The 25,351-nt window shown below is 44.4% G+C and overlaps 1 protein-coding gene across 1 annotated transcript; it reads left to right on the forward strand.

The window, feature by feature from the left end:
- Window positions 1-6,845: 6,845 nt before the first annotated feature.
- LOC117585092 (succinate dehydrogenase cytochrome b560 subunit, mitochondrial) lies at window positions 6,846-7,888 on the forward strand. The gene is made up of 2 exons (XM_034274360.1): window positions 6,846-6,974; window positions 7,032-7,888. Exons 1-2 carry the CDS (start codon window positions 6,964-6,966, stop codon window positions 7,765-7,767), a joined length of 747 nt encoding a protein of 248 aa, XP_034130251.1. The 5' UTR covers window positions 6,846-6,963; the 3' UTR covers window positions 7,768-7,888.
- Window positions 7,889-25,351: the final 17,463 nt, after the last annotated feature.

A 25,351-nucleotide genomic window follows, 5' to 3' on the forward strand; every position in this document is an offset into this window, starting at 1 on the left:
GCTGGAAAAACTTGGCCTTGGCCAGAGTCCAGGGGGGTTTAATGTGGAAAAGTTTCCTCTCGTTGGGGTAGATGGAGAAGAATGAAGAAAGACGCATGCCAAAGAGTCATTAAGCGGGAATACTTATACATATGTACATATACTCAATGTAATGATGATGTACAGGCGACAAAAGTGGCACACATAAAATGATGTTTGCTCGGAGAATGTTTGTGAGTTATGCCTGAAACATTCTTGTCGCCTGTACACAATATTATGGGTATGAGGAGTGTACGAGTCCCTGTACCATATGAATTTTTGTGCTGAAAAGCAAAATCGTAAAGGCAAAGGCTTTGCCCCTACCTTCACCCTGCACTCATCGCTCTCTCTCTCTCTGTCTGTCTTCTTCTCTTGTCTCACACATACTCAGAGAAAGAGAGAGAGCGAGAGAGAAGGCGCTTTGCTTTTGCCTTTCAAGGAACTCAATATGCGTATCCGTGTTTAATTAAGATTCGAGTTTATGTGTGCGTCTCGACTCGACTCTCATCTGTGTGCGAATGTGTGAATGTGAATGGTGTGTATGTGTGTGTGTGCGTGTGTCTGAAGTCTGAGGCACATATGAATAAATGTATGAGCGGCGCATGCATTTAATTTAATTTTCATTTCAATTGATTCGATGACTTTACGTTTCATTTCACGTCTCGATGCGATTTCAATTACAACGCTGCAGCAGCAGGAGTATGGCATCGTGCAGTCTCAGCCACGAATACTGCCAAGGACAGAGACTCAACCCGAAGCGCCTTGATGGAGTGGCAGCAGCCAACAAAAGCGTCGAAGCGTCGAAGCCTCGCCTCGCTGCATTCGTCAAGTGTGGCGGGGGGGGTTGGATAACCTTTATCTTCCTTATTGGAATATAGTTATAGATACGGAGCAAGGCCTTCCATGTGGCTTCCTGGCACAGTCTGGCTTAAAAGTTTACCCACCTAACTTTTGGCCCCCGAGCTCTAGGCCAAAGGCTGCCACATGCTGGCATGCAATCAGCAGCGTCCAATCCGCATACTTTCTGGCTGACATTTAACTTCTTTTTTTTTTCGGCCCATTGTGGCACGCAGTTTTGTTGCTGCGACGTGATTTTCTTGCCACGCAGCCTTAGCTTTGGGTTTGCTTGCTCTTGCCGCCTCCCTTTCCACTTCCTGCTCTCTCTTTTCTCTTTTTTTGGGTAACAAATGCAACGGAAAACCTATTTCCTTTGTGGATATGAGTAGGGAAATGCTTGTTAGCGCCACACACACACACACACAGGAACCTTGAACCTTGAACCTTGAACTTGTTGCTGTTGTTGCGGCGAACTGGTGTGCAGTTTGCTTTTTGGCTGCTTCTGCTTTTGGTGCTTTGGTGCCCCACCCTCGATAACAATGCTAATTTCATTAGAGCATCACAGACACACAAATGAGAGCAAGGCCAGATCGTGGCTAAACATTTTGCTACATTTCTGCATTGCATTGCATTTACCCATATAAAATGACAACAAAAAAAGACAAAAACTAATGAAGGTTAGATGCAGGGGATAGATACCCTTTGAGATACGATTCGCAATAAAAATGCACAAATTTCTGCAGCTAAGGGATCTCGAAGGGCTTTGTTTTATTGCTGTCTAAATACACGCAGAGGAAACAATAAAATAAATTAATAGAAATAAATGATTTAAATACAGTAAAAATATAAAAATTAATTTAAATGTGAAATAAATGTATTTAAAATATAACAATTTGTTGGTTTCTTCATTTAAAATATATTTACTATCAAAAATAAATACTTTTGCATTAAATTGTTTCATTTGAATGGCAAAAGGCATGTAAAAATAATGTAAAAATATAAAATCCACGCACAAATCTTTAAAGGAAATAAAACATATTAAATTTAGAAGAAAAATAATTAAAATTAATCGAAAGTTTAAGCTTGAAATATCAAATTGATTCACAGAAAATTAATGGCTAAAATTTAATGGTCAATTTACAAATTTAAACCTAAATGAACATAAATAAATATAAAATATTTCTAAATGTGATTTCTCCGCTGTAATTATTTGAAATGTTTGCCACTGCTCAAAAATCAACTCAAATTCGTAATACCCCGACTACGAGTACGACACAGGCAGAGGGCATCCAGCGAAGGGAACGAAAACTTTTAATTGCGCATACGACAGGTGTGACACGGGCAACGCAATGCTCAAGTTGTGTCTGTGTCTGTGTTAGTGTGTGTGTGTGTGTGTGGTAAAAGTTTTTCCAACGGTTCTATGCCAATTAGTGGGTCACACAGCCAGCGGGAGGAAGGGAGGAAGGGAGTGAGGGCAGGTAACATTTGCAATTGACAGGAGGAGTCGACTCTTGACAAAACGTTTCTTTTACTAATTATAAGCAGAGTTTTTTTTGCACAATCTGTGGAGGGGTGGGCCACCCTGCAACGGTGCGGGGTGTAGCGGTGCGGCGTTCCTTTTGTGGTTTGTGTGGTGTCTCGGTTGTCAGTTGTAAAAATTGAATTCTTGCCTCTGCGCCGCTTTTGCCTGGTTTGTTGCATGGCTTTTGAAAGATTTATGTGGTGGTAGGGGATGGGGTTGCGGGCACGGAAGGGTCACAATGCCAATGGCCGCGTATCGATAAGCACAATGGAGGGACACTGGACCACACTCTGTTCCACTTTCCCCACTTTCCCCACTGTAACTGTCAAACACACACAGACACAGACACAGACGACGGCGGCAAACTTTTTAATCAAATTTTTTAACGCAATTTCTTTGACTACTTTTTTCGATCTCTCCCTCACTCTCCCTGTCTGTATCGCTGCGTATGCATGCTCAATTGTGTTTGTATTGGCAAAGGACATGCTTTGTGATTTATACACACATCACACACACACGCACACACAGCCAGAAGGCCAGAGAAAGAAAGAGAGAGAGCGAGTCGGGGTGTAAGCAAACAAGAGCTTTTTTTGATTTATGAGCGCTTTGGGTGCCGCCGCCGCCATCGTCAATGACACACGACACACAAAAAAACAAAATATACAAAAATCAAACGAGAAAAGAAACGACGAGAGATGAAAAAACAAAACAGAAAATATAAAAAAAAAAGGAAGTCGTAACAGAAAGAGACTCGAAAATCCAGCACTAAATCGACAGCTGAATATATTGAGCGGCGGAAAAGTTTTGCACAATTTCCAGCCGTGGGATGTTAATAATCAAATGAACTGGAAAGTTATTTAGAAAATGGTAAATAAATAAATAAATACAGTTTACAAAACGATCATTCGATGCACAGGAAAGCTGCAGCTAAGTGAACGTACAGAGCAGACTTTTTTTAAGCAACATAAAATCTACATTCACCGAACACTGCTTGATCGGTTGGCTTGGTTTGAAGCGAACAAGAGCATGTTCGAGTGTCACACCAAGCATTTAGTTGTATGCAGCAAGTTTGACCGGTCCTATTGAACATGCCTGCTCTTCGCTATCAAGGCGGAGGCTCGATCAAACCCCTTTAGCTCACAGCCTAAAGGAATCAGAGCACCCTTTTCCCTACCACTTAAACTAGTCTCGTTTATATTATTGGCTCCCTGCCAGTCTACTATATCTAACTATCGATTTTTTATGAATCCCCCGCTGACAGCAGCAGCATCAGCATCAGCAAAATGTTATTTATAAATACCAAAAAGCGCATGAATTTTAATTAAGCGAAAGCCTCGCCATTGCTTTGCAGAGGATCCCGGGTATTGGGCTGAGAAGAGTTTTTTGGCGCGTGTGTGTGTGTGTGTGTGTGTGTGTGTGTGGCCTGAGCCATTGTCCATATGGAATGTTGATTGATGACTCCCCGTGCAGGGAATCCAGGAACTGCCTTCCATCTATCGATTGTCGCTTGTCATAAAAAAAGTGTCTATAAAGGGAGAGTAGCAGGGGGGCAGCCGGAGTCTATGCCGGGCTGAAGCTTATGCAAATCAAGACATGCCGCACACATCACTTTGTTTTACCAGCCCAGCCCAGTCCGTGCAGCAGGAGCTTGTCAAAAGTCTCTAAAAAATATAGAAAAACGTGCACAAAAAAGTGCATATTGTTTGGGAATAGAGAGAGCACAGAAATAGAGAGACTCTGCCCAGAATTTCTACTGCTGAAGCAACATTTTCCTCTGCCGCTGCCGCTGCCGCTGCTGTTGCTCCTGGAACTAAACTTGATTTTTGCATACAATTTTTTTCGCAGCGATAGCGCGCGATGTGTGGCATTAGTCTCCAGTGAACTGGCACATGAAAGCACAGTTATGGACTGATTGTCGGGGCACTGCCACTGCCACTGTGCCACACTGGTAGCCAACGTACGTGTAAATTGCCCAACTGCTTCCCCTTTTGCCACTGTCTGTTGCAGCTGGCTCCGGCTCTGGCTCTGGCTCCGGCTCCTACTCCTGCTCCGGCAAGTGTTAGTATTTCAAACTTTTGTTCAATAAGATTTATATGACTGACAGGCAGGCCAGCATGGGGTGTGTGGCATGTGCCGCATGGGGGCAAAAACAAGTTTTGATTTTCGATTCCACTCGCAATTTTTTCTGTTTTTTTTTTTTTCGCACTGTTTTACAGCTTAACTACGCGACGTTTTGGCAACCCCCAAAAAAGTGCAGCAAAGGGACGATATTTTCGGGATATTCCTGGGCTGAATTGAGATTTTAATGGAATGAAAATGGTGATATTTAGGACAGCAACTACAGAGACGCACACGCAGATGCTTCAAATACGCTGTGTGTAGTGGGGGATATACACATAGACACACACGCTGCTTGACGTAATAACGCATAATTTTCATTGTTGGATTACAGCCACGTTGAGAGCCGTTTGAGATTGTTATTTTGCTTGGCGGCAACGAATTAAGAGTGTTACGCAGCCACGAGACAAGAGCCATGAGCCACGACTTCCAGTCACCATCCAACCCGCCCCAACCAGCACCCAACAGCCGATGTTCCAACAGACCACTCGAAGCGCAGTTCAAACCTGCAGGTGCAGCTGCAGGCAGAGCAGCAGTCAGCCTCTTCACTCAAGCTGCATACCAAACACATGCACACACACACACCGTTACAGGCATAACAATGCTCGAGGACAGGCAGCCGCGGCGCCGTAGCTTACGCCTTTGCAAATATATTGACGAGGCGGCGACGACAGCGACGGCGACAGCGACGGCGAAGGCCGATCTTCTGTTATTGAAACCACTCGAGCGCGCACAGTGGCTGGGTTAGAGCGAAAGAGAGAGAGAGGGAATGAGGGGCTTATATAGTTTAGAGGGAGGGGATTGAGTAGGGATAGCGTCCGCGCATAGGTCTACAATAATTGCCTGCACTTTAAGTGCGCCATTAGTACTAAATTACAGACAGCAGCCAGGAGCAGCCCAGTGCCACCCAAGCGGCAGCTAACGGCGCGGTCTAATTACGCGCTCACCTGCAGCAAGCCACCCCCAACCACCCGCTTTCTGGCAGGGAGCAGCAGCAGCAGCAGAGGGGCAGCACTAGAAGCTGCAGTAGCAAAAGTAAAGTGCGCTAATGGCAATTAGAAGTTTTAAACCCCCGCCCCAAAACGATTGCTGCAGCAGCAGCAGGCGAAAAATGAGTGTAACGGCTGCCCAGAGGAGTGGAAGGAGGGGGGAGGAAAAGCTCCGAAAACTGTGTGCCGGGGTGCCTGGCAAAACTGCTGCTGCATTATTGAACATTTGGCTAATTGCCGTATAATTATTGCAGTTAAAAAATGTAGCAAGCGATATCAGCAGCACAAAATCCTTGACCTGTGGGAGTGGCTGGGGCGTGGTCATTGTTACACTTGAATATTCCTGCAGCAGCCACAAAACAGGAGAAGCACAGACAGAGATGCATAGCCACATTATGCAGTTGCAGTTGCAGTTGCAGTTGCAGTTGCATTGGGGTTGCTTCGGGTTTCCCATCTAATGCAAATATTATGGCAAAATCTCATAATTAAGATAAGCAAGTCGGTTGAGCGGTTTTAATGAAAATCAAACAATTGCCAAATGCAACAATCACACACAGAGACAGAGGGAGAGAGAGAGAGAGCTGGAGGGGGAGAGGTAGAGGAGAGCCCCCTCCTGTGTACAGTCATCCACAGTCTAAATATTCAATTAATACTTAGGCCGTGCTTGCCAAACGTTTTGGGTTTGCTGCCACTGCTGCTGCATCATTTTGGTATTGCCATGGCTACCTGCACAATTATTTTGCCAGCATTTTGGCCATGCACTTGGCATTAGCTCTGTCAGTGGCACTTGCCCTGGCCCTGTCGTCCCATTACAATGTGCAAGCGAACAAGAGGGGTCTTTGAATGTGTTTGCCCGAAGCAGTCAGAAGGAGGAACAGCAGCAACAGCAACAGCAACAGCAACCGAAAACAGAGCCTACTCCTCTGCTGCCCTCTCCACGCTCCTGCTGAACTAATGAACCGAAACTCTAATCCATAAAATACATTAAAGGCACTCTACTCAAGCTCTAGACGTAATGTGGCTGCTGCAGATATGTCAGTGAAGGGGTTACCAGATATCAAAGGGAAATGCACAATGTACATAAGTACATAGAAACATGCATAAATACATTCATGAATACATACTCGCAGATTCGAAAGGGTTTTAAATGCAATAAACTACAATAAGTTTATAAAAACTATGCACGAATATTTACTCATTTATGGTCAACATTTTAGTTATGTTCAGAGTTGAAATAGTGCTCCGAAAATCAGGAATTGAAGACGCTCTGCCGAAGCGATCGAAGCAAGCCGAGTGACGATTGTCTCTGCGAATACATTCCCCTGTGCTTAGGATACTCCAAAGCAGTTCTTCTAAAACTCAGCAGCCCTCGCTTTATCCAACAAATTCTACGCGTCTCTAGGTTGACCAGAAAATTCATTCTAAGCTGAAATTTCATTGGAAAACACACAAATTTCTGAACCAAATTTCTCTTGAAAAATGTACGCAGCGTAAGTAACCCTCAGGCAAAGCACCTAAAGATACCCTCTAAAACGCTATCCCCACAGTCGCTGCGTCACACGTTCGCTGCCAGGTTGCACGTCCTACTTGCAGCAGATGCTACGCCAAAAGCCCTTGGTGCGGGCCCACAATTTTCGTTATCTGAGCGGCAAGAATGCAGGGAAACCACCGCCAGCTGCAGGGGGAGCTGCAGCAGTTGCTGTGGCGCCACCAACAGGCATTATCCTGAAGATAATCAAGGCACGGATCATGCCCGAACTTGGCTACGATGATCGCAACATGCGACTCGGCCGCAGACTCTCTCCCGCTCTCATGATCTACAAGATGCAGGTGACGTCGGTGCTGTCCATTCTGCTGCGCATGTCGGGCTTTGCCATGACGCTGGGTGTCTGGGCTGTGGGTCTGACGGGCCTCTGCTCGAAACGCCACCTGAGCGAGTGGGCGGAGGAGTTGAAGAAGTGCGAAATGAGTCGCAATCTTGTCAGTGGCGCCAAGTTCGTGTTGATCTTTCCCTTTGCTTATCACGTAGTCGCCGGCACTCGCCATTTGATTTGGCAGCTGGACATGTTCCTCACGAAGCCCGCGATCTATGCCACTGGCTATGCCGCTGTTGTGTTGACAGTTTTGCTGGCTGCGGGCATGACCGTGCTGAAGACTGGCGAAGAGATCAAAAAGGATGTTGTGGATCTGACGCAGGCGGAAAAAAAGAATAAGGAAGAGGCAAAGAAAAAGGAAAAGCAGAAGGCACAGGCCAAGAAGGCCAAGGAGGAGCCACCAAAGTAAATCCTTTTCCCGAGTTACACAAAAAATAAGCGGGAAAATCGGGAAAGCATTGCAATGCTTTGGCTTTTGAGTTCATTTTGGTGTTATTAAAATGTTGTAAAAGGCAACAAAAGTCATGCTAGATTTTTGCTTATATTTTAGTTAATTTTTATGTAATACCAAAGACAATTTGCAGTCCATTTTCCAGCCAAAAGTTTAGCAAATATCTTGCCAAACTTCTACTCACATTTCATTTCATTTCCACTCCATTTTGTCCGTCCTAGCGTTGAGTCCTGCCTTTTGCTGTATTAAGACATTATGCGTGGCAGCAAGTTGGCTTTGGCTTGGGCTTTAGCTTGGCTTTCTCGTAATTAAAGGCCATGCAAAAGTTGTGGCTAAAAATATGAACAAGAGTCTACATAGTATGACGCTTGCACCTTGCAGGACAAGGAGGAAGGACACGCCCATAGGCGTAGGCATTTTTCCACTCCACTTGACTAAAATTGTGCTTGGGTGCTTGCCGCTTGTAGCTTGTGGCTTTGGCTGCAACTTGGCCAACTTTTTGTGGCCAGCTGCACGCAATGCAACAGCCAACAGCCACAGGAGCCATAGTTTTGCCCCGAAATGAGTTCAAGGCTGTTTTGGGGTTTTCCCCCTTTAATTATGAACCACTCAACGCCAGTCAAGTGTGGCTGTTACCATTATTGTTGCCTCAATGTTGCCCCGTTTGCCCGTTTGCCCGTTTGCCCGCTTGCCGTCTGCCCCACTTGCACTCTTGACTCTTGCCCCCCAAGTTCAAATGGGCGAAAGTTTCGTTAATTTTTCTGTGTTTCTAGAGCGAAGGGATAGAAATGTTTTGGGGGTTTTTCGTTCGCGTGGAAAATCTATGCTAGACAGGCATCATTATGCTGCTAATGGTTTTTGTGCAGCTCAAACTTTTACAGGTAATTATCGACACTTTGGCTTGGGTCCTGCTTGGGTCCTGCGCCATCATCGCTTTGCCTTGCTTTGCAGTTGAAAAGTTAAGCACTGCATTGAGGCAGGGTTAACGATTTGTGGAAGATATACAACTCTTTTGTGTCTGTTCCTCTGCCTGGGTAATTAAGTGCGGCATCTGGCAACCAAATAGCTGTTGATAACACTGCGTATGCTTGATATTTTTTAAGGGCAAACACTGCACTCGAGCGTGAAAATAGCTATTGAAAGTTGTTGAAGAGCTTAGGGGCTGGACAAAAGGATAACAAATGGGTAGCTGGATCTTAAAAATACAGAAAAATGTGGACATACAATTTTAATTAAATTAAATATTCGGATTTTGGCCACAAACTTATGGAAATTTGATAGATTTCACTTAAATTTCAATATTTTCAATATTTCAAACGTCAAAATAAATATTTAAAATAATTGTTTTTATTTTTAAATTTATATAAAATATATTTCGAGAGTTGGGACTCAAATCTAGCGCCTTAATAGAGTTGCGATTACATTTCAAGCCACATTTAATTTTTATTCATTTAAAATAAATATATTACAATATATTAATATGAAAATAGTTAATAATATTTCGATTTTACACACTCAAAATCAATCTTTCGCATCTTTTTGTGTCATTTAATATGCAATGAAATTTCAATTTCTGCGCAACAAATTACCTTTCCAATCAATAGCTTTTTTCCGTAATTAACTCTGGCGCGCTCTCTCCATTTCTTTTCTATATTTTAATTAAATATTTGGAGCATATCTCTAATTACCTTTTGCTCTAAAGCCGCCCCTCAGGCAGCGCTCAGGCTCTCTCGCGCTCTCCTGTGACATTTCAATGCCGAAAAGGTATTTCTGCCCCACCCACACCTCAACTATGGCGAATCGCCACTAAATTTTTATGCATGTCGCTTAAGTGCTGAGGCAAATAGCCGACTGGCAGCGATTTTAATTGAAAAATATTTACCCCACACACTAAAAGTTTTGTTAGAGGGGCTGGTGGGTGGACGGGCAGCGTGTTTGACATTTTGACGCGGCCGCGACGACCCAAAGCACCCCCACTCCAGCGCATTCAATCTCCAATTTCCCCTGTTAGGAATTTTCTTTTGCTAGTAAAGCGGTGGGGGTGGAGGTTTAATTAGTGTGCCGATGGTCGGCAGGCGGCGACTACGTTTTGCTGCTGCTTCTGCTGCTGTGTAAACTTCAATTAATATGCGAATGAAATCCGCTTAAAACAAAAGGAACGAGGGGCAGCAGCGGCAGCAGCAGCAGCAGCAGTAGCTGCCAATCAAGGAGCAGGCCCGCTGCGTCCCCAACCCCCACCAGTTTGTCGAGTGATTTGCGACATTTTGTCATTTTTGCTGATGCAAACACGGCGCCCCGACCCCCACAGATACTCGAAGGCAGAGCTGAGTATGGAAAGAGATGGAGACAAAAGCAGCAGAAAGTGAAGAGATGGAGAAGAAATGGAGACAACTGGAGAGCTGTGGAGACATTCAAGTACACTAATTAAGATCAAACGTTGTTCGAGGGTCCAAATGAGATTTTATTGAACGATAAACGAACCACCCCGAAACCATTGTTGTGTGTGTATATTTTATATTAGAATCGCATAATGAAGTGTCAGCGAAAATGACACACCCCCCGCACTCTCCCTCAATCAAAGATTAACGTCAAAACTTGGAATGCGCGAGTGTTCAATCAAAACTCTGAAGTGCCCTCCAGCCACTGTCCTCTCCGCATTGTTTGTCGCTGTTTTTGCAATTCATTTGGCCACAGGCGGCCCATCAAGAGGTAAAAAGTGACTTTAAGTAGGAAGGACAGAGAGCAACGCTGCTGCTGCTGCCGCGAAGCTGAACGCTCGGCTCAGGTCGCGTCGGTAATTAATGGAAAGTAGTCAGTGGGGACGGACAGTGGTATGAACAGTGGTACGGACAATGGGGTCAGTGGGACAGACAACGGGGCTGAGTGTAACTAATTAAAGCCCCTTAATAAAGTTAATGGATTTCATTCGCTCACAGTCCTCTGTCCTTGGTCGAGTGTCCAATGAGCTGTGATGAGATCTTTACCCACTCTATATTTTAACCTTATTCATCTTCATCCCTTTTTAATCTTTTTTTATCTCACCTTTTTTTCGTTCTTTAATTTTATTTATTCAGTTTTTGTATTTTTTTCATTTTGGTCTCTTTTTCATTTATTTCATTTAATATATATTTTTTCGGATTCTTTTGGCCATAATTTTGCAATTATCCTGAGTGAGTTTTATGGCAATTTAATGCCCTTTAAAGTGGGAATGCACAGATAAAACAAGACTTCTCTGTTGCTTGAATTGTAAAAAAACGCATCAGAGAGAACGCAGCATTATATACTCTCAGTGGTAATCGGTACTCCGTTCCTGCGATCGCTTAGGCAGCGCAGTCTCCGTTTTCTGTACTCCTTCGTTCACCCACGCAAGCACCCCTCGACCGAACGGCAGCAAGATTATCGCCTGCAGACAAAGCGAGAGAGCAATAGAAACAGTTTTCTACCTGCTTAAAGGGTTCATCCCCCGAGAGATCAATCGCATGCAGAAACCATTGTAAATTGCAACAACAAGTTTTTGTATTCTTGCTCTCTCCGTCTCTACTTTGATGCGCGAGCCTGCAAGGCAGCGGCATAGTCCCAACAAGTACCGTATTTGTCTGCTTTATTTCCACGCGCACAACAGTGACTAAAATAATTTCTCGCCCGTCTGTGAGCAGTGCAAACGATTTTTGCAGAGCATTCAAAGTTTCACATGATCATCAGGCCTGCTCCGAGCTTCCTCCAACTCCTCGCCCGAACTTATTTACAAATATGTATGTACATAAACATAAATAAATAAACTGTGATTTTTCGTTTTTCTTTTTTGTGTATTTGTGTGTGTGTGTACTTACTCGCAATATTCATTCTTAATTACAGGCCCCGGACCGACTGACAAATGTAATTTGAAAGGTGAGTGGCGATAACTAGACAAAAAAAAAAAGTTTCATGTTTCGTTGCGTAATTTGATGCTTGGAATTGTTAATTAAAATCTTCTGTGTTGTGTTTATTAAGGATTTGTGTTTGTCTAAGTGTGTGTGGCCATTAGATAGATTTTTCATTTGTGCAGCAAATTGTGATTTTGTGTTTTGTTTTGTTTTTCAAGGCAAAACTCATCTATCTTTTTCATGGTTCCCCTCACTTACTCTTCCATTTTACACTCACATTTTCGTGCTTTATCAAATATTTATGGACCCTCCCGGAACATTTTTGTTTAGCGCTTTGCAAAATGCATGAGACGGAAAAGCTGCTACAGCAAAAATGTTGCACGAAATGTCAGCTTTAGTTTTAGTTTTTGTTGGCCGTATTCCCCAAAGTTGCTGCCAAATGCAACTCTAAACGTTTATGACACATGGAAGCAGTCTTTATGGTGTATTTTACGTGTGTAGCTACATACCAAAAATTTAAAAATAAATCGTACATAAATATATGGAAAAAGTTAATTTGAAAAAATCTCTCTTTTGACAGGCAACAGTAGCAGCAACAGCAGCAGCAGTCAAGGTTGGGTCTACTGCTGCTCCTGCTTCTACTCCTACTGCCACTTCTACTCCTCTTTCTGCTGCTATTTCCACCCCCCTGCTGCTTTGGCTATTGCTATTGCTCCTGAAGTCGCAGTCAGTCACTTGCAGGATGCTGTCGTCCTGCAGCTATACATATACACATGACATGACACACACACACACACACACACACACACACACACACACATGCAGAGCAAACGATGAAAAATGTGCGAGAAAAAAGAAATAAAGAGAATATACGCGGGAGAGCGAGTACCGCTGCTTCCTGCTGATTTTGCTTTTGCTTCTGCTCTTCCTTCAGCTGCTCTGCTGCTGGTACTTTCTGCTCTTCCTGCTGTTTATATAGCCACCACCCTGCGCTCCCTCCCCATTCTACGTGTATAAATAACACGGTAACATTTTAAATCAGTCGAGTGACTGCAGGAAAACGCCAAAACGAAAAGCTCAAACTGTTCTGTGTGGTGCCAACTTCTCTGACATGGTAGCCCCGACCCAGCAAACCATTTCCTGCTCACTCGCTCCTGAGGTTTTCCCTCACGCTCTGACATTGATGTGGACCAAAGGGCCATGTGCCATGTGGGATGGAACCATGTTTGTGTGCGTAACCGCAAAAATTTCATGCTTTATACGGTGTTCGCTGCTTCTACTGCTTTGGTTACTGCTGCTCCTCCTGGCTGGACTTTACTCCATGTCCTGCAACCCCTTGTGTGTGTGTGTGTCTCCTGCTTGTCCTTGTCGCTGTCATCTCTCCATCGCCCGATTGCTCCATTTCTCATCTACTGTGGGGGCTCCCACAACTCTTCTTCCTTCCGCTTCCTTCATATTTTCTGCAAAATTTATGTAATTTTAACCAATTTTTTCTGCACCCTCTGCTGCTGCCGCTGTTGTTATTAAATCTTGTCGCACTTGTAATTGGTTTTTTAAAATTTTAATTAAAAGCCAGAATAAATGATAAGTTTTGAAGAGAGCGAGACACAGCAGTGGAGCTTAATTGATAACCCTCAGCTCTTGTCTTTTTTTGGCGGATTTCTGCCAGAAAATATTTGAAACAAATAGTAAATATAAATCATGGCATGGCTTTTACTTTCCATTTCACTCATTGCCTGCTGCAGGCATAAATCAGTGTGCGTGTGGGGCACTTGCAACTGCTGCAACCACAAAATGTCAGGCCTTAAAAATGGCAGCCAGCTGCCATGACTTTTCCGTTGCCCATTAAGTGCGCCCCAAAAATAATTACATTAAAGGTAGAAAAATTGCAGGTAGTTAAGCGCCACACGGAGAGAGAGAAAGGATGAACTGTCGGCCTGCTTTTCCGTTTCTCCTTTGGTATTTTCCGCCGCTGCTGCCGCTGCTGCTGCTGCTTTTCCTTCTGTCTAATTGAATTTTTCTGGCCAACGCTCATTTATTAATCCGATTTCAATCGGCATAAAAATTGCCCAAAAAACACCACTGGAAGGAGAGCCCAGTCACTGCATTTGCCGTTTACCTCAGCAAATTAATGACATTCATTAGCCTCGCCGCATCTAGATAGACATCAAATGGGGCATTGAAAATGGCATGGAAAATGGCGCGGAATGAAAACGAAAGCGTCAATTGCATTTTGGTGAGAATTTATTTTTGCTTGAGTTTTTAGTTTTTGGCTTGGATAGTTTTACGGAAGTGGAGTCAGTGGGTTTATTTTTATTTAAAAACTCTAAAAAATATGGCGAAAATCTAAAAAAATATTTTAGTAATGCAATTAATTAATTTAAATAAAATTTGATGTTGATGGCTCATATTTCAGTTAAATAAAAACACTTAAAAATACATGTAACATAAATTTGTGGAAAACTGATTTATTCCATATTTAAATTTAATTTATTCAACATTAAAAATATGTTAATTTTTAATTCAATTTTTTAGTTCTCCTTAAAAGTAAAACTAAATACTTCAAGCAATTTTTAGGAATTTTAATTCAAGTTCTAAATGTCTTAAAAATAGTTAAATCTATAAACTGCCGCTTAAATGTGTTCCCCTCAACGTTTTAATTGAATATCGACCTCTGGATCTCTCCTTTGATGAGCACTTCTGGCATTTCCCTCTGATTTCCTTTAGCCTTTTGTTGTATCTCTCTTTTAAACTGGGTCAGCAATGCCCTTCTTTTCTATATCCATTTTAATTAGCATGTTTATTTGACTTTGACTGTGGGGGGAGGGACTGGAGTGGAAGTATTTCTTTGGAGTGGGATTGGCCCCGGGCACACGTGGCGTATGTGTAATGTGTGCTTGTGTGTGTCTATGCGGAGCAGCTGCTTGGGTGCTTCGAGTGTTGATTAAACAAATTGCAAATGAGTTGCGGGGAGCTGCTCCTCTTCCTATTGTTGTAACAAAACAAAGAATTGGCTAAGACATGCACTTGAATAAACTCTTGTGCCGAAACTAAAACAAATATTAGAGACACAGAGAAAGAGCGAAAGAGGGGAAGTGGGTGGCAGGGGGGGGGGGGTGCAGTCAGGGGAGCTGTAGTTAAATGCACAAATGAAAGGCACACACATGACAGCGGCAGAGTTATTTAAGAAATGCAATTTCAATTAAATATGCAAAATACTCAAAGAGTCTAATTTAGAGAACTCCTCAATGAGGAGCAAGCTGCTCTGCTGCTCGGCTGCTCTGCTGCTGTTGTGTCTTCTCTTGTGTGTCCTGGCAGTTGAATAACAGCAACAATGCGAAGGATACTTAAATATTTATATAACTGCACAGAGGAGGATGGGGCTGCTGCAACAAAAGTTTGTAATCAACAATTTGCATATTTGCTTTGGCAAACGGCAAAAACTCTCTGGCCCTCCCTCTCTCTCCTTCGCTCTCGTGCACCTTGCGCGCTTCTACTATTGTTCCGCCTTTCGCAGAGTCCTTACTTGCGTTTTGCTACTCTTCTTTTGCAGAGGGTGCTCGAGGTTTGAGCATGAAATTTGTAGAATAAAAAAAGATTTTGCTTGTAGAAAAATATATAAATAAATGAAAATTAAATGCAGATGAAAAACATTTATTGGTTTGTCTTTATTACTAATAATATTTAATTTCGCAATTTAATATTTAATTTATTTATGTTTTAATTACTTATTTAAGGTTTATCTACCCTATAAATATTTTCTAGGAGAGCATCTGCAGCTTCGTTTCTGCCCAAAGGCAAAAAAGACTTTCTCTCGCTCTCTCTCTTGTGCTTGCTGTTCCTTTATTGTTGTTAACATTTGTTAACGTTGCACTGCACCCATGGTTCCACTAGTTGTTGTTGTTGTTGTTGTTGTTTTTGTTGCCGCTGTGCTTTACGCAGTTGTAGTTGTTGTTTTTGTTAATTTTTTGGGATGCTTTTTGCACGCTTTTAAGCATTGCACCAGCATGAAACTTACTTCATTTGCGTTTATGTGATTTTCTGCTCTAATAACCTTAAGTAGTGCCGCTGCCCTTGTGCCACCCTCTGCCCTCTGCCCTCTCCCCACCCCCTACCACACATACACAAAAACAACCACATAATAATAATAATAATAATAATAATGAAAAAAAAAACGGAAAACTCTCAGCCAACAATCCGCATAAAACCAACAGCCAACAAAAAAGGGGAAGTAAGCCCCACCGCGCCTCTTATTTTTAGTTGTATTTTTGCAGCTTTAATTTGCTGTATGTTAATTATAAATTGGGGTACAGTTGTGTGCATGGCAACGTAGCGACTCTCTGGGGCAATGTCAAGAATTTCATCGAACAGCTGAAAGCCTCTGCAAAACGTTTTTGTGGCAACTTTAAGCCTTCATTGGCTGGGAGTAGTCCCGTCGCTGACTGTGTGGCACCAGCGTTCAGCGCTCAGGGCTTAGATGGGGCATTAACAGCAGATACTTGCCACTAAGTAGTAGCAGCAATAGCCACAGCAGCCGCAGGGCGCCACTAACTTACTCCAGTTGCAGGAGCCCAGAAGCCAGCAGACCAGCCCATTCATTCGCACGGTGGTCCATTCAGCGTTTGTTGACTGGATAATTATGTTGTGCGTGCGAGATTTATGCCTCACGCGCCCAACCCCAGGGGCAACACCACGGAGAGAGAGAGAGAGAGAGAGGGCGAGAATGGAGTGTGGATCGAAGTTTAGGAGCAGGGCGGGCGCGGCATACAAAAACGTAAACCTGCCAGTAGACTGGGCCTGGGCATGGGATTAGAAGGTGCAAAGACGCCATTTTCGGATGCTGATGTGGCGGTGCGGCCTTCTGCTTATGCTGTTGGGGCACGCTGCTGATGGCGCTGCTGTTGCATGTGTTGCAAATAAATTGACTGTCTGTGGTGGCGGCCAGCGATGAGCAAACAAAAGCGTACACATGGCCAGGGACCAGGGCCATGGACAGCCACTAAATAAGCAGGATCGTGTAGGTGCAAATGGCTCGTTGTTTCGGCACAGCGAATTTATATGTGTGTGTGCGTGTGTGTGTGGGGGTATATTTGGTATGCGAGCCAGGGGCGTAGCCCAAAAGGAGGTTGGCTTGACTCCTACAATGATTTCGAATTCATGGGAGGGAGCACCAGCTCCAGATGAGCTCTAGCCTGTGCCATGTTTTGTTTGCTGCGGTTCTTTGGTGCGTGTGGGTGGGCGTGCGATTTGTTGAGCTTGGTTAGCGGTGTAGATACTATATGAGGGTGTAGGTGTACCGTACTCTATTGCGTAGGTCAAATTGTGTAAATTTAGAAGGAACAAAGAAAAGTTAAGACTGGGAGTAGTGCTGATAAAGAAGACAAAGAAACAACCAGAAATTATATTAACTTTTGAGCTTTTCGTTTTCATTGAAAAATACACAGAAAAATATAATGGATAAATCTCTGCTCATGCATGTTCGTTCATGTCTTAAAAGGCGAGAAATTGTTATTGCAATTCCGCCAACGCTGATCTGTCCCTGCGCTGGGGGGGCGTCAATTCCTCTGCCTTGCATTCGCTTGCTTGCTCGAAACGCGAAGGTGACGGTGAAAAGAGACAATGAAAAAGTGTTGTTGCAATTGATGTTTGATGTTTGCAGGCAGAATATGTTGCGCAGGTAGAAATGCAAAGCAAGCAAAAGCTCAGCGGCTATGTTGTTTTTGTTGTAATGTGCGCTCGGTTGTCTCTCAAGTCTGCATGAGGGGGGAATGTAACCATGCGATCGAGGGTACCGAGTACACAGTATATTTGGCAGTCTGGTCAAGACGCTCTCTCGCTCTTTATTCGATTTATAGATTTCTCGTGAACGAACCCCCCACCATTAATCGTTACGTCTACGCCACTGCCGTCCAGAGGAGTGGGTTGGAGTATACGCTTGGCAGTCACTTCCATATTCAATATTGCAGACACAAACAGCCTCGACTCGACTCGACTCGACTTGACTCGACTTCTGCGCCTCGTCCTGCGTCCTGCGCCTGGCCTTGTGCGTGTGCGTGCTTTGAAATTAAATGTCGTTATAAGTAGGCATTTATATACAACGTCAGTTCACCCCACCCCCCAACCCCTACCACATTCTTGCTGCCACATATCCTGCTGCCACATTGTAAGCTGCCTTACTGGCAGGGAGGGGGAGCTGGTGGATTGTCTTTCAACACACAAAACAAATATTGAATGAGAAGTAAACGCAAGGCTAAAATAATACAGCAGAACCCAAACCCAAACCCAAACCAGAGGAGATTTATTCTAAAGAAAGCTGACGCTGTCATTAATTCTGGGGATGGAATTTTATCTGCCGTCTTTTCTTTTTGGTTGCCAAGCAAATGATCCAATCGATGAGGCAACTATCGGAGGTACAGCAGTGTGTATGCCCTCTTGAGACTCGTCTAATTATTCTCTCAATTATAAACCTACTGGCCAGCCCCTAGCTTTGTGCCGCATTCAAAATTAGTGACATGCTGCTGCATGCTGCATGCTGCATGCTGCATTAGCGGCAATCGATGGCAAAGCAAATGATTGTCATTGCAGGGGCGTAACCACACACACACACACACACACACACACACAGACACACAACCCCCACTTGGCCACACCCCATTTCGTAATATTCAATGCAATTTCCGCACAAGTTTGCGGCTGCCTTGGTGGCTGGCTCCCGAAGTGTGCATGTGCATGTATGCAGCCCCTGCAACAGTAATGAGCTTTAATCATAATTGATTTAGTATGTGCCCAGGCATCAGAGGAGGAGCCTAACGGCTCCCTAATACTCCCCGCCCACCGCCTGTCATCAATGCCAAGCGATTTATGCGCTGCAATAAACTTGCCAGACAAATTATGACGACAGTTCCAAAGGCACAGGACTAGAACCAGCAGCCTCAACTCCCTCTCCCTCTCTCTCTCTCTCTCTTTTTGTTGGAGTTCATTTTTCAAATGGCCAAAAAGTTGGCCCCTCGCATTTGCAGCTCAACACTCGCTTATTGACTTATAGCCAGCGCCAAAAAGTCACAGCCAAAAAGCAACAGCAAACCAAAAAAAAACAAAAACCCAAAAAAAAAAGGGAAAGGCACCAAAAGTTTTTGTGCGGAAAGCTGCAAGGGGCAGGCAGCTGTAGGCGGCGACAAGTAATGCGGAGTGTATGCAAATATTTCCAGCATTCAATGGCAAAAGTTTTACAATGGCAATGGCACCACCCACCGCCACCCACCCATACCTCACGTTGTGTGCATTTAACAACTGTTTAAAATCAATTGCAATATTGATATGGCGGAATAGTGGGATTTGCTGATGGATTTTAATTGAAAAGAGAAGAGTGTTTGGGAGGCTATAGAATGGAAATTTTAGGCAAAGTTGGTATAAGGTTTCAATAAATATAAAAATTACTGAAGCTATTCCAAAACTGTCCCAAAACCTTCGTAGAGAACTGAGACCCCAGAGCATCAAGTAGAAGAAATTCGAGAACAATTAAGTAAATTCCGGTGTTAGGACAGAAAAGCCAAACAACGAGCTAATTCCTGTTGAATGCTTCAAGCTTACCAAAAACAACAAAAATCATGAGACAAGCGCCAGGAACTTGGAAGAGTTAGAAGTGGGTGGAAGTGAGGGTTACAGGGTGCGGGGTGCAGGGTGCAAGGTACAGGGTACAGGCGCCGTCAAGACAATCATTTGTCAGCTGCAGTGCCACTGATTGGCCATTTAGTTATGCGCTCTCGGTTCGCTCTGCCGTCATAAAGATAAGCAAGCGTAGGACAAGTCTCTCTCTCTCTCTCTCTCTCTCTGCCGCAGGAGGAGCAGATGGAATAAGCTCCCTTCTTGGCATTCATTAGCACTGAAGGGGCGGCCAAATGCTGTCAGCTGTCATCCATTTGGATGTCGGTCCATCGGTCTGTTGGTCCTTTTGGTTAGTTAGTGCAAAAATGCAAATTTGACATGGCTGCAGTGGAGCACTTCTCATGGCTTCAAGGCTCGAGATTCTACATGTTCTTGGTGCCAGGTCTTGAAGTTGCTTGGGTTCCTGGGATTCCCTTGGCTTTTGGGGTTTTGTTTGTTTAATAAATTTCGGGTGCCTTGGCCAAAAGACAATTTTAAATTCTTCTAGCAATTGGAGCAAACAGCAGCCACAGAGCCACAGCCCAGGGCAGGTCGGGGAAGGGGTGGGCGTTGGCGTTGGCGTTGGCATTGTGGGCAGAACGGATGCACAACCCACCATTACCAAAGGGCCGAGGAGGACAAAGGAAACCAATTAACAGACGCCATTGTTTCACTTGGTAATTCAACTAAATTGCATGGCATTGCAGCTGTAAGCAAATCTACAGGAGAGCTCTACATAGCTGCTTCCTCCTGCTGCAGCCCCCTCTTGCACCCTTTCGCTCCTGCAACATGCCAATGCCCATTCAGAAGTAGCTCAGGAGTCGTAGCAGCCAGCCAGGCAGCCAGGCAGCCAGCGGGCTTATTGGTGCAACATTTTCCAGCTGCAATGTGTTGGGGCGGGGGTTGGATGTCTGTGCAACTCGACGTTGAGTGGTGAAAGATAATAGACGAACGGAACGGAATGGAACGGCAGCGAATGGAAACAAATGAGTTGGAAGAGAATTAAAACAAGGCATTGTGTGGTCTAGATTTCCCTTTTTGCCTTTTCCTCTTGGGTTTTTGGGCATGAAAAGCTGTTGGAAACATCACACATAAAGAGAGCGGAAGTGGAGCTTAGAGATGATTAATCTTGCTGTATGGGATTTTGATTAAAGCAATTTTCCAAATTAAGCGTTAAATTGATAAGTGGTTCAAGCGGTTTTATCGTTTAGTGCAGGTTCTAACATGCACGTTCGTTTCCGCGCGAGTTTGTTGTGTGTGTTCGCTCGTTGCATCTCACAAACACGAACGCTAGAAATCCAAGCTTGATCGTTTCGAACACGTCTGAGGCGTTGCGTATATCAGCATGAACAAACTGCAGGTTTGATCGCAAGCAAAGCCGAAGCTGAAAAATGAAGCTGGTTCAAACATGCTCGAAGCTTAAACGCTTTAGAAACTCCCGTAAACGCCAGACAGCTAAGTTAGGTCGAACCTGTTGTATTATTATGTTCAAGCCAAGACACCACAAATAATCGCTTTTGTACATTCACTTAATCAGATTTCCATACCTTTTTCTGGCAACTGTGAAAAGGCAAGTTGTTTTATCTTTTGTCTGGGATTTCACATTGGCGGCTACCCACAAGCTGCAAGAACTTGTTAATCAGCAAACGCGTTCGCTATCTCTCTCTGTCTCCCTTTGTGCGCCCAAAAAATTAGCCCCAGTGCGATTGCTGCTGGGGAAAATTCAAATGCGGAAACTTCATCTTTTTTCATAGCAGCGGCAAAAACTAAACCCAGAAATCCCGAAAGCCACAGACGCAGAGAGAGAAAGGACAGAGTGGAGAGAGCAAACTGGTAACGAGCAACTTTTCATTAGCATTTGCTCGAACAAATGCCACGCCCACACGCACATGACCATCGTACTACGTAGCAGTCGAGTCGGCCAAAAGCAAGTGCATTGCGGATAGCCTGGACAAACATTTTCATTGGTTTTCTTGGTCGAAAGGCAGCGCAGCGTGGGAGGAGTGTGGGCAGAGAATGGAGGAGAATGTGGCATCGGTTGGTGGCGCCGCATTTGAAGCGCGTCGAAAATGCATTTGGCGAGCGATCGAAAGCGGCGGGGGAGTGGCGAAAAATGCTACCCATTCCCCTGCCTGGGTGATTATCCTGTGCAAAGTGTTTGTCTCACTGCCTGCCTGTGAGAGTGGACCCTGTGCCCGTGCCCGTGCCTCCTGCCTGCCCTGTGTTTGCCAGGATAAACGACGTAATCCAGACGAAATGGAACTTTTCACATTTAACTGGTGCTACGGCTGGTCGGGCTCCTGCTGCTGCTCCTGCCGCTGCTCTCGCTAGTTGCAGTGTCTGTCGGCGAAAACTTCGCCGGTGAAGAGTGGTGCAAAGTGCCGGGGACCTGATAATGAAAACTTGAATCATTGTAGGCAAACTGCAATGCCACGGACAGGACAGGATAGAGCAGGAAAGGCATCTGCCGCTGCCTCAGCATGACCTGTCCAGGGAACGGGGACAAGTCCCACTTCTGTCCCCCTCTCTCTCTCTCTCTCTCTCTCTCTCTTTCTGTCTCTCTGGGGGTAAAGTGTTTTCGTTTCGTTTTCGTGGTCCGTTGCGTGCCAAATCTATGAGAGCGTGCGATGCCCGCAAAAACTTGCCGGACAGAGAAAATGAGAATGCTGGCTGCTGCTGCTGCTGCTGCTGATTCTGCTGCTGCGGCGTTTGAAGATGGGCCTTGGACGTGGGACCTGCAAGATGAAGGGGTTGATAGGGTCCAAGCGGGGGGACAATGGCCATTGCCTGCGTCAACCTTTAGTAGCCTTTTGATGACTTTTTGCTGCTGCTGCTCCTCCTCCTGATGCTCCTTCTGCTGCTCCTCCTCCTGCTGTTGTTGGAACCGCAATTTTGTTGTTGTACTCACACGCCCCATTGTTCTTGTTGTTGGCCGCCGCTGTCGTTGATGGCGTTCAAATGAAAACTTTTCCAATTATTGCGGTGAGCTCGAAGAGAGTGGCAGAGGGGGGACTGGCAGAAAGAAAAATCTCCACAGCTAAAAAGAAAAATCATGGGGCGCCGCCAACAGACAAACAAGTAAATGAGCATCAAATCGAACTCGTGCGGCGCATAATGAGTGTTGAACAACTCCACTGCTCGGTCGAAGCAGCACACTTCCACCCCACCCCCTGCTTAGCAGCAGGGCCGCCCCCGTTCGGTCATTAATCTAATTTTCTGTGGGCGTTTGGGTGGTCCCCCGTTGGGCCATAGGCTTAGAAAAAATTTAAACTGTTTCCATGTCTGACTTATGGCCAAGGTGTGTGTATCGATCAAATCATTGCCCCACCTCCTCTGCGCTTCCGTTAATGATGATGACGCCCAGACAATGGGAATCAGCAGTGACAAAGAGATGGAAAGAGACACCCGACCACTAAGCTCTCGCTCTCTGGCACGTCTCTTCCATGACAATGCAGTGATACCTCCGACTGCCTCTCTGCCTTCCTGCCTGCCAGTCTGCCTGCGCTATGAAGCTGCTGCTGCTAATACGCGAATTCCGGAAGTGACGCCGTATTGTTTTTAGGGCTTTTGCGCTTTCATAGTACAGGGTAATCAATGCGTCCAAGGGGTATATGTGCACAGCGATTGTGTAGACTTATGTGTCATAATTAATGCATAGATGTACATATATATATTATAATTCTTCACTAAAATAAATATCAAAGGACACTTATCAAACTAAAAGCGGAATATACTCTACTTGACACGCGGCACTCAGGCCTTACGATCAGGAAGCGCAGTGTTCGTTATTTCTCCCCCTCTAGCGGAACGGCACAGCAAGCTTCGCTGCATTTCTACCTGCGCAACATATTCTGCTTGCAAACATCAGCAGCCAGATCAGTCGCTGCGCAGAAATCAAATGTAAATTGCAACAACACTTTTTCCGTGTCTCTTTTCACCGTCACCTTCTCATTTCCAGCAGGCAAGCGGAATTGCCGTCCCCCAGCGCAGGGACAGATCAGCGTTGGCAGAATTGCAATAACAATTTCGCGCCTTTTGAGACATGAACGAACATGCATGGGCTTGCTAGGTTTATGCAGATCTTATCCGCCCCATCAATGCTATTTTTTCTTCAATTTTGCAATGAGAACAACAATAATCTTGAGAAATAATTATGAATTTTTATGTGTCCTTTTTCCAGTGAATTTCAAACGAATCATATCCAATTAATGAGTATCTTTCAGTCGCATCATAGCCAGCAGCCATTCTTTACTTTTTTGTCATTTACTTCCTCCGCTCTCTGCCCGAACCCAAATGATGACAATGTGCTTTGTGTTTCTTCTTCCTTAATTTTTGTGGATTTTCGGAATTTTCGACTGCACAACAAAAGGTATAACGGATATACTCGTAATTTTGTTTGCCACACGGAAGTTTTTGTGTTGATTAAATCCTTTACTTTGTTTTTTTGTTCTTGTTTTTTGTCGTTGCTTAACAAAATCACCAAAATTGATTAATAATTGTCGTCATCGTGGCATTGGCGGCGGGCGCCATGACTCTTTTGTTTTGTGTGTAGCCAAAGTTTAATTAAACTTTAAGCGTTTGTTGCATTAGCATTGCCTATACACAGCTCTCTCTTCCACTCTGCTCTCCCTCTCTTGCTGTTCGCCTTTTGCCGTTTTGCGGAGAGCGGATTCGTGGGCGTTTTTTGCGACCTGCCTCGCCTGGCCGCAGTGGATATTTTATGTGTCGATTAATTACGCGTCTCTCTCGTCTGCGCCAGTGTTGCAAAGTTTAATTAGTTTCGGTTTTAATTGACAGTTGAAAAAGTTACCGGCAGGCAGCCACGCCATTGCCGCCGCATGTCAAATCATTGCAGAATGTCGAGTGGGGAAGAGGATGTGTACAGGGGGTGTGTGCGCACCAAATTGGCTGAATTGGTAAAATGTTCTAAAGAATCGTTTCCAATAATAAAAGTATTTTAAAAATAATGCTGCCTGCAATTAAAGCAACTATTTTTTTAAGTAATGAGTCCAAAAACTAGTTTAGTGGCGAACCTACAGCTGTTTTCGCTTTCATTATTTTCCAATGTGGCTTAGCAGTGTAGTTCTTAATTACTTCTTTGCATTAGAAAGGATTCCCAACTTCTAAAATATATTCTCCCACCTCCTTTCACTCGCTCTCTTTCACAGTGTGGCTTAGCAGGGAAGTCCTTATTCGCTTGCTACATCTCTGCAAAAGTTGTACTTAAGATTATTCTTCTAAATATATATTTCCCAACAACTTTCTTTGATTCCTGACGCATCTCTGGGCATGTTTTGTGCCCATTCCTCCACTTTAAGCTGAAAATCTAAGCTTAAGTCTGCTCCCCATTTCCATTTAAAAAGTCAATGAAACAAACATTTGCACTTTGTCTTAATTGTTGTGCCGCCTCCCCCCACACACCAACCAACAGAAACAACAACAACAAAAGCTTTCCATCTTCAATGGGCCCCCAAAGAGCGTCTCCAGCTGCCGGCTTCCAGCTTTAGTTTTAGTTTTAGTTACAGTTACAGTTACAGCTCCAGTGCTCCCACTCTTCCCTGCTGTTTGTTACATTTGTAGCAGTTTGGCAGTCTCTGTAACTGTTTCTTGTGTTGCGTAAGTCAACAGTCACCAGTCGCCAGTCGTCGTCGTCCTGGCAAATGTTGTGTTAATGTTGCCCATACGTTCGTTCTGTCTCTCCCCGTCCCTCCTGCTACGTACTACGTTGTGAATGTCCTGTCATTTGTTGACCAAATAAGTACATGGCAAGCAATTTGTATTTGTTTTGCTTTTGCCAGTGAAGCAGAGACTCCTGAAGTCCAGCTGCACGCACCGTACGCTACCCCAAAAACCAAAGGACTCAACTAATTTCATATTAAAACATCGTTTTGCATGCAGAAGCCAGAAAGTAGCAGCAGCAGACACAGCCTCAGCCAGGACTCTGTGTGAAGCTCTCAGTTTCTAATGAATTTGATGTCCTGGCCGAAAAATTCTTTGGCCCCTTAACTTTTTTGGCCCCACTTCCCTCCTCTCAG

The sequence above is a fragment of the Drosophila guanche genome, unplaced genomic scaffold (assembly GCF_900245975.1).
Source record: "Drosophila guanche unplaced genomic scaffold, DGUA_6, whole genome shotgun sequence".
Classification (NCBI taxonomy): Eukaryota; Metazoa; Arthropoda; class Insecta; order Diptera; family Drosophilidae; genus Drosophila; species Drosophila guanche.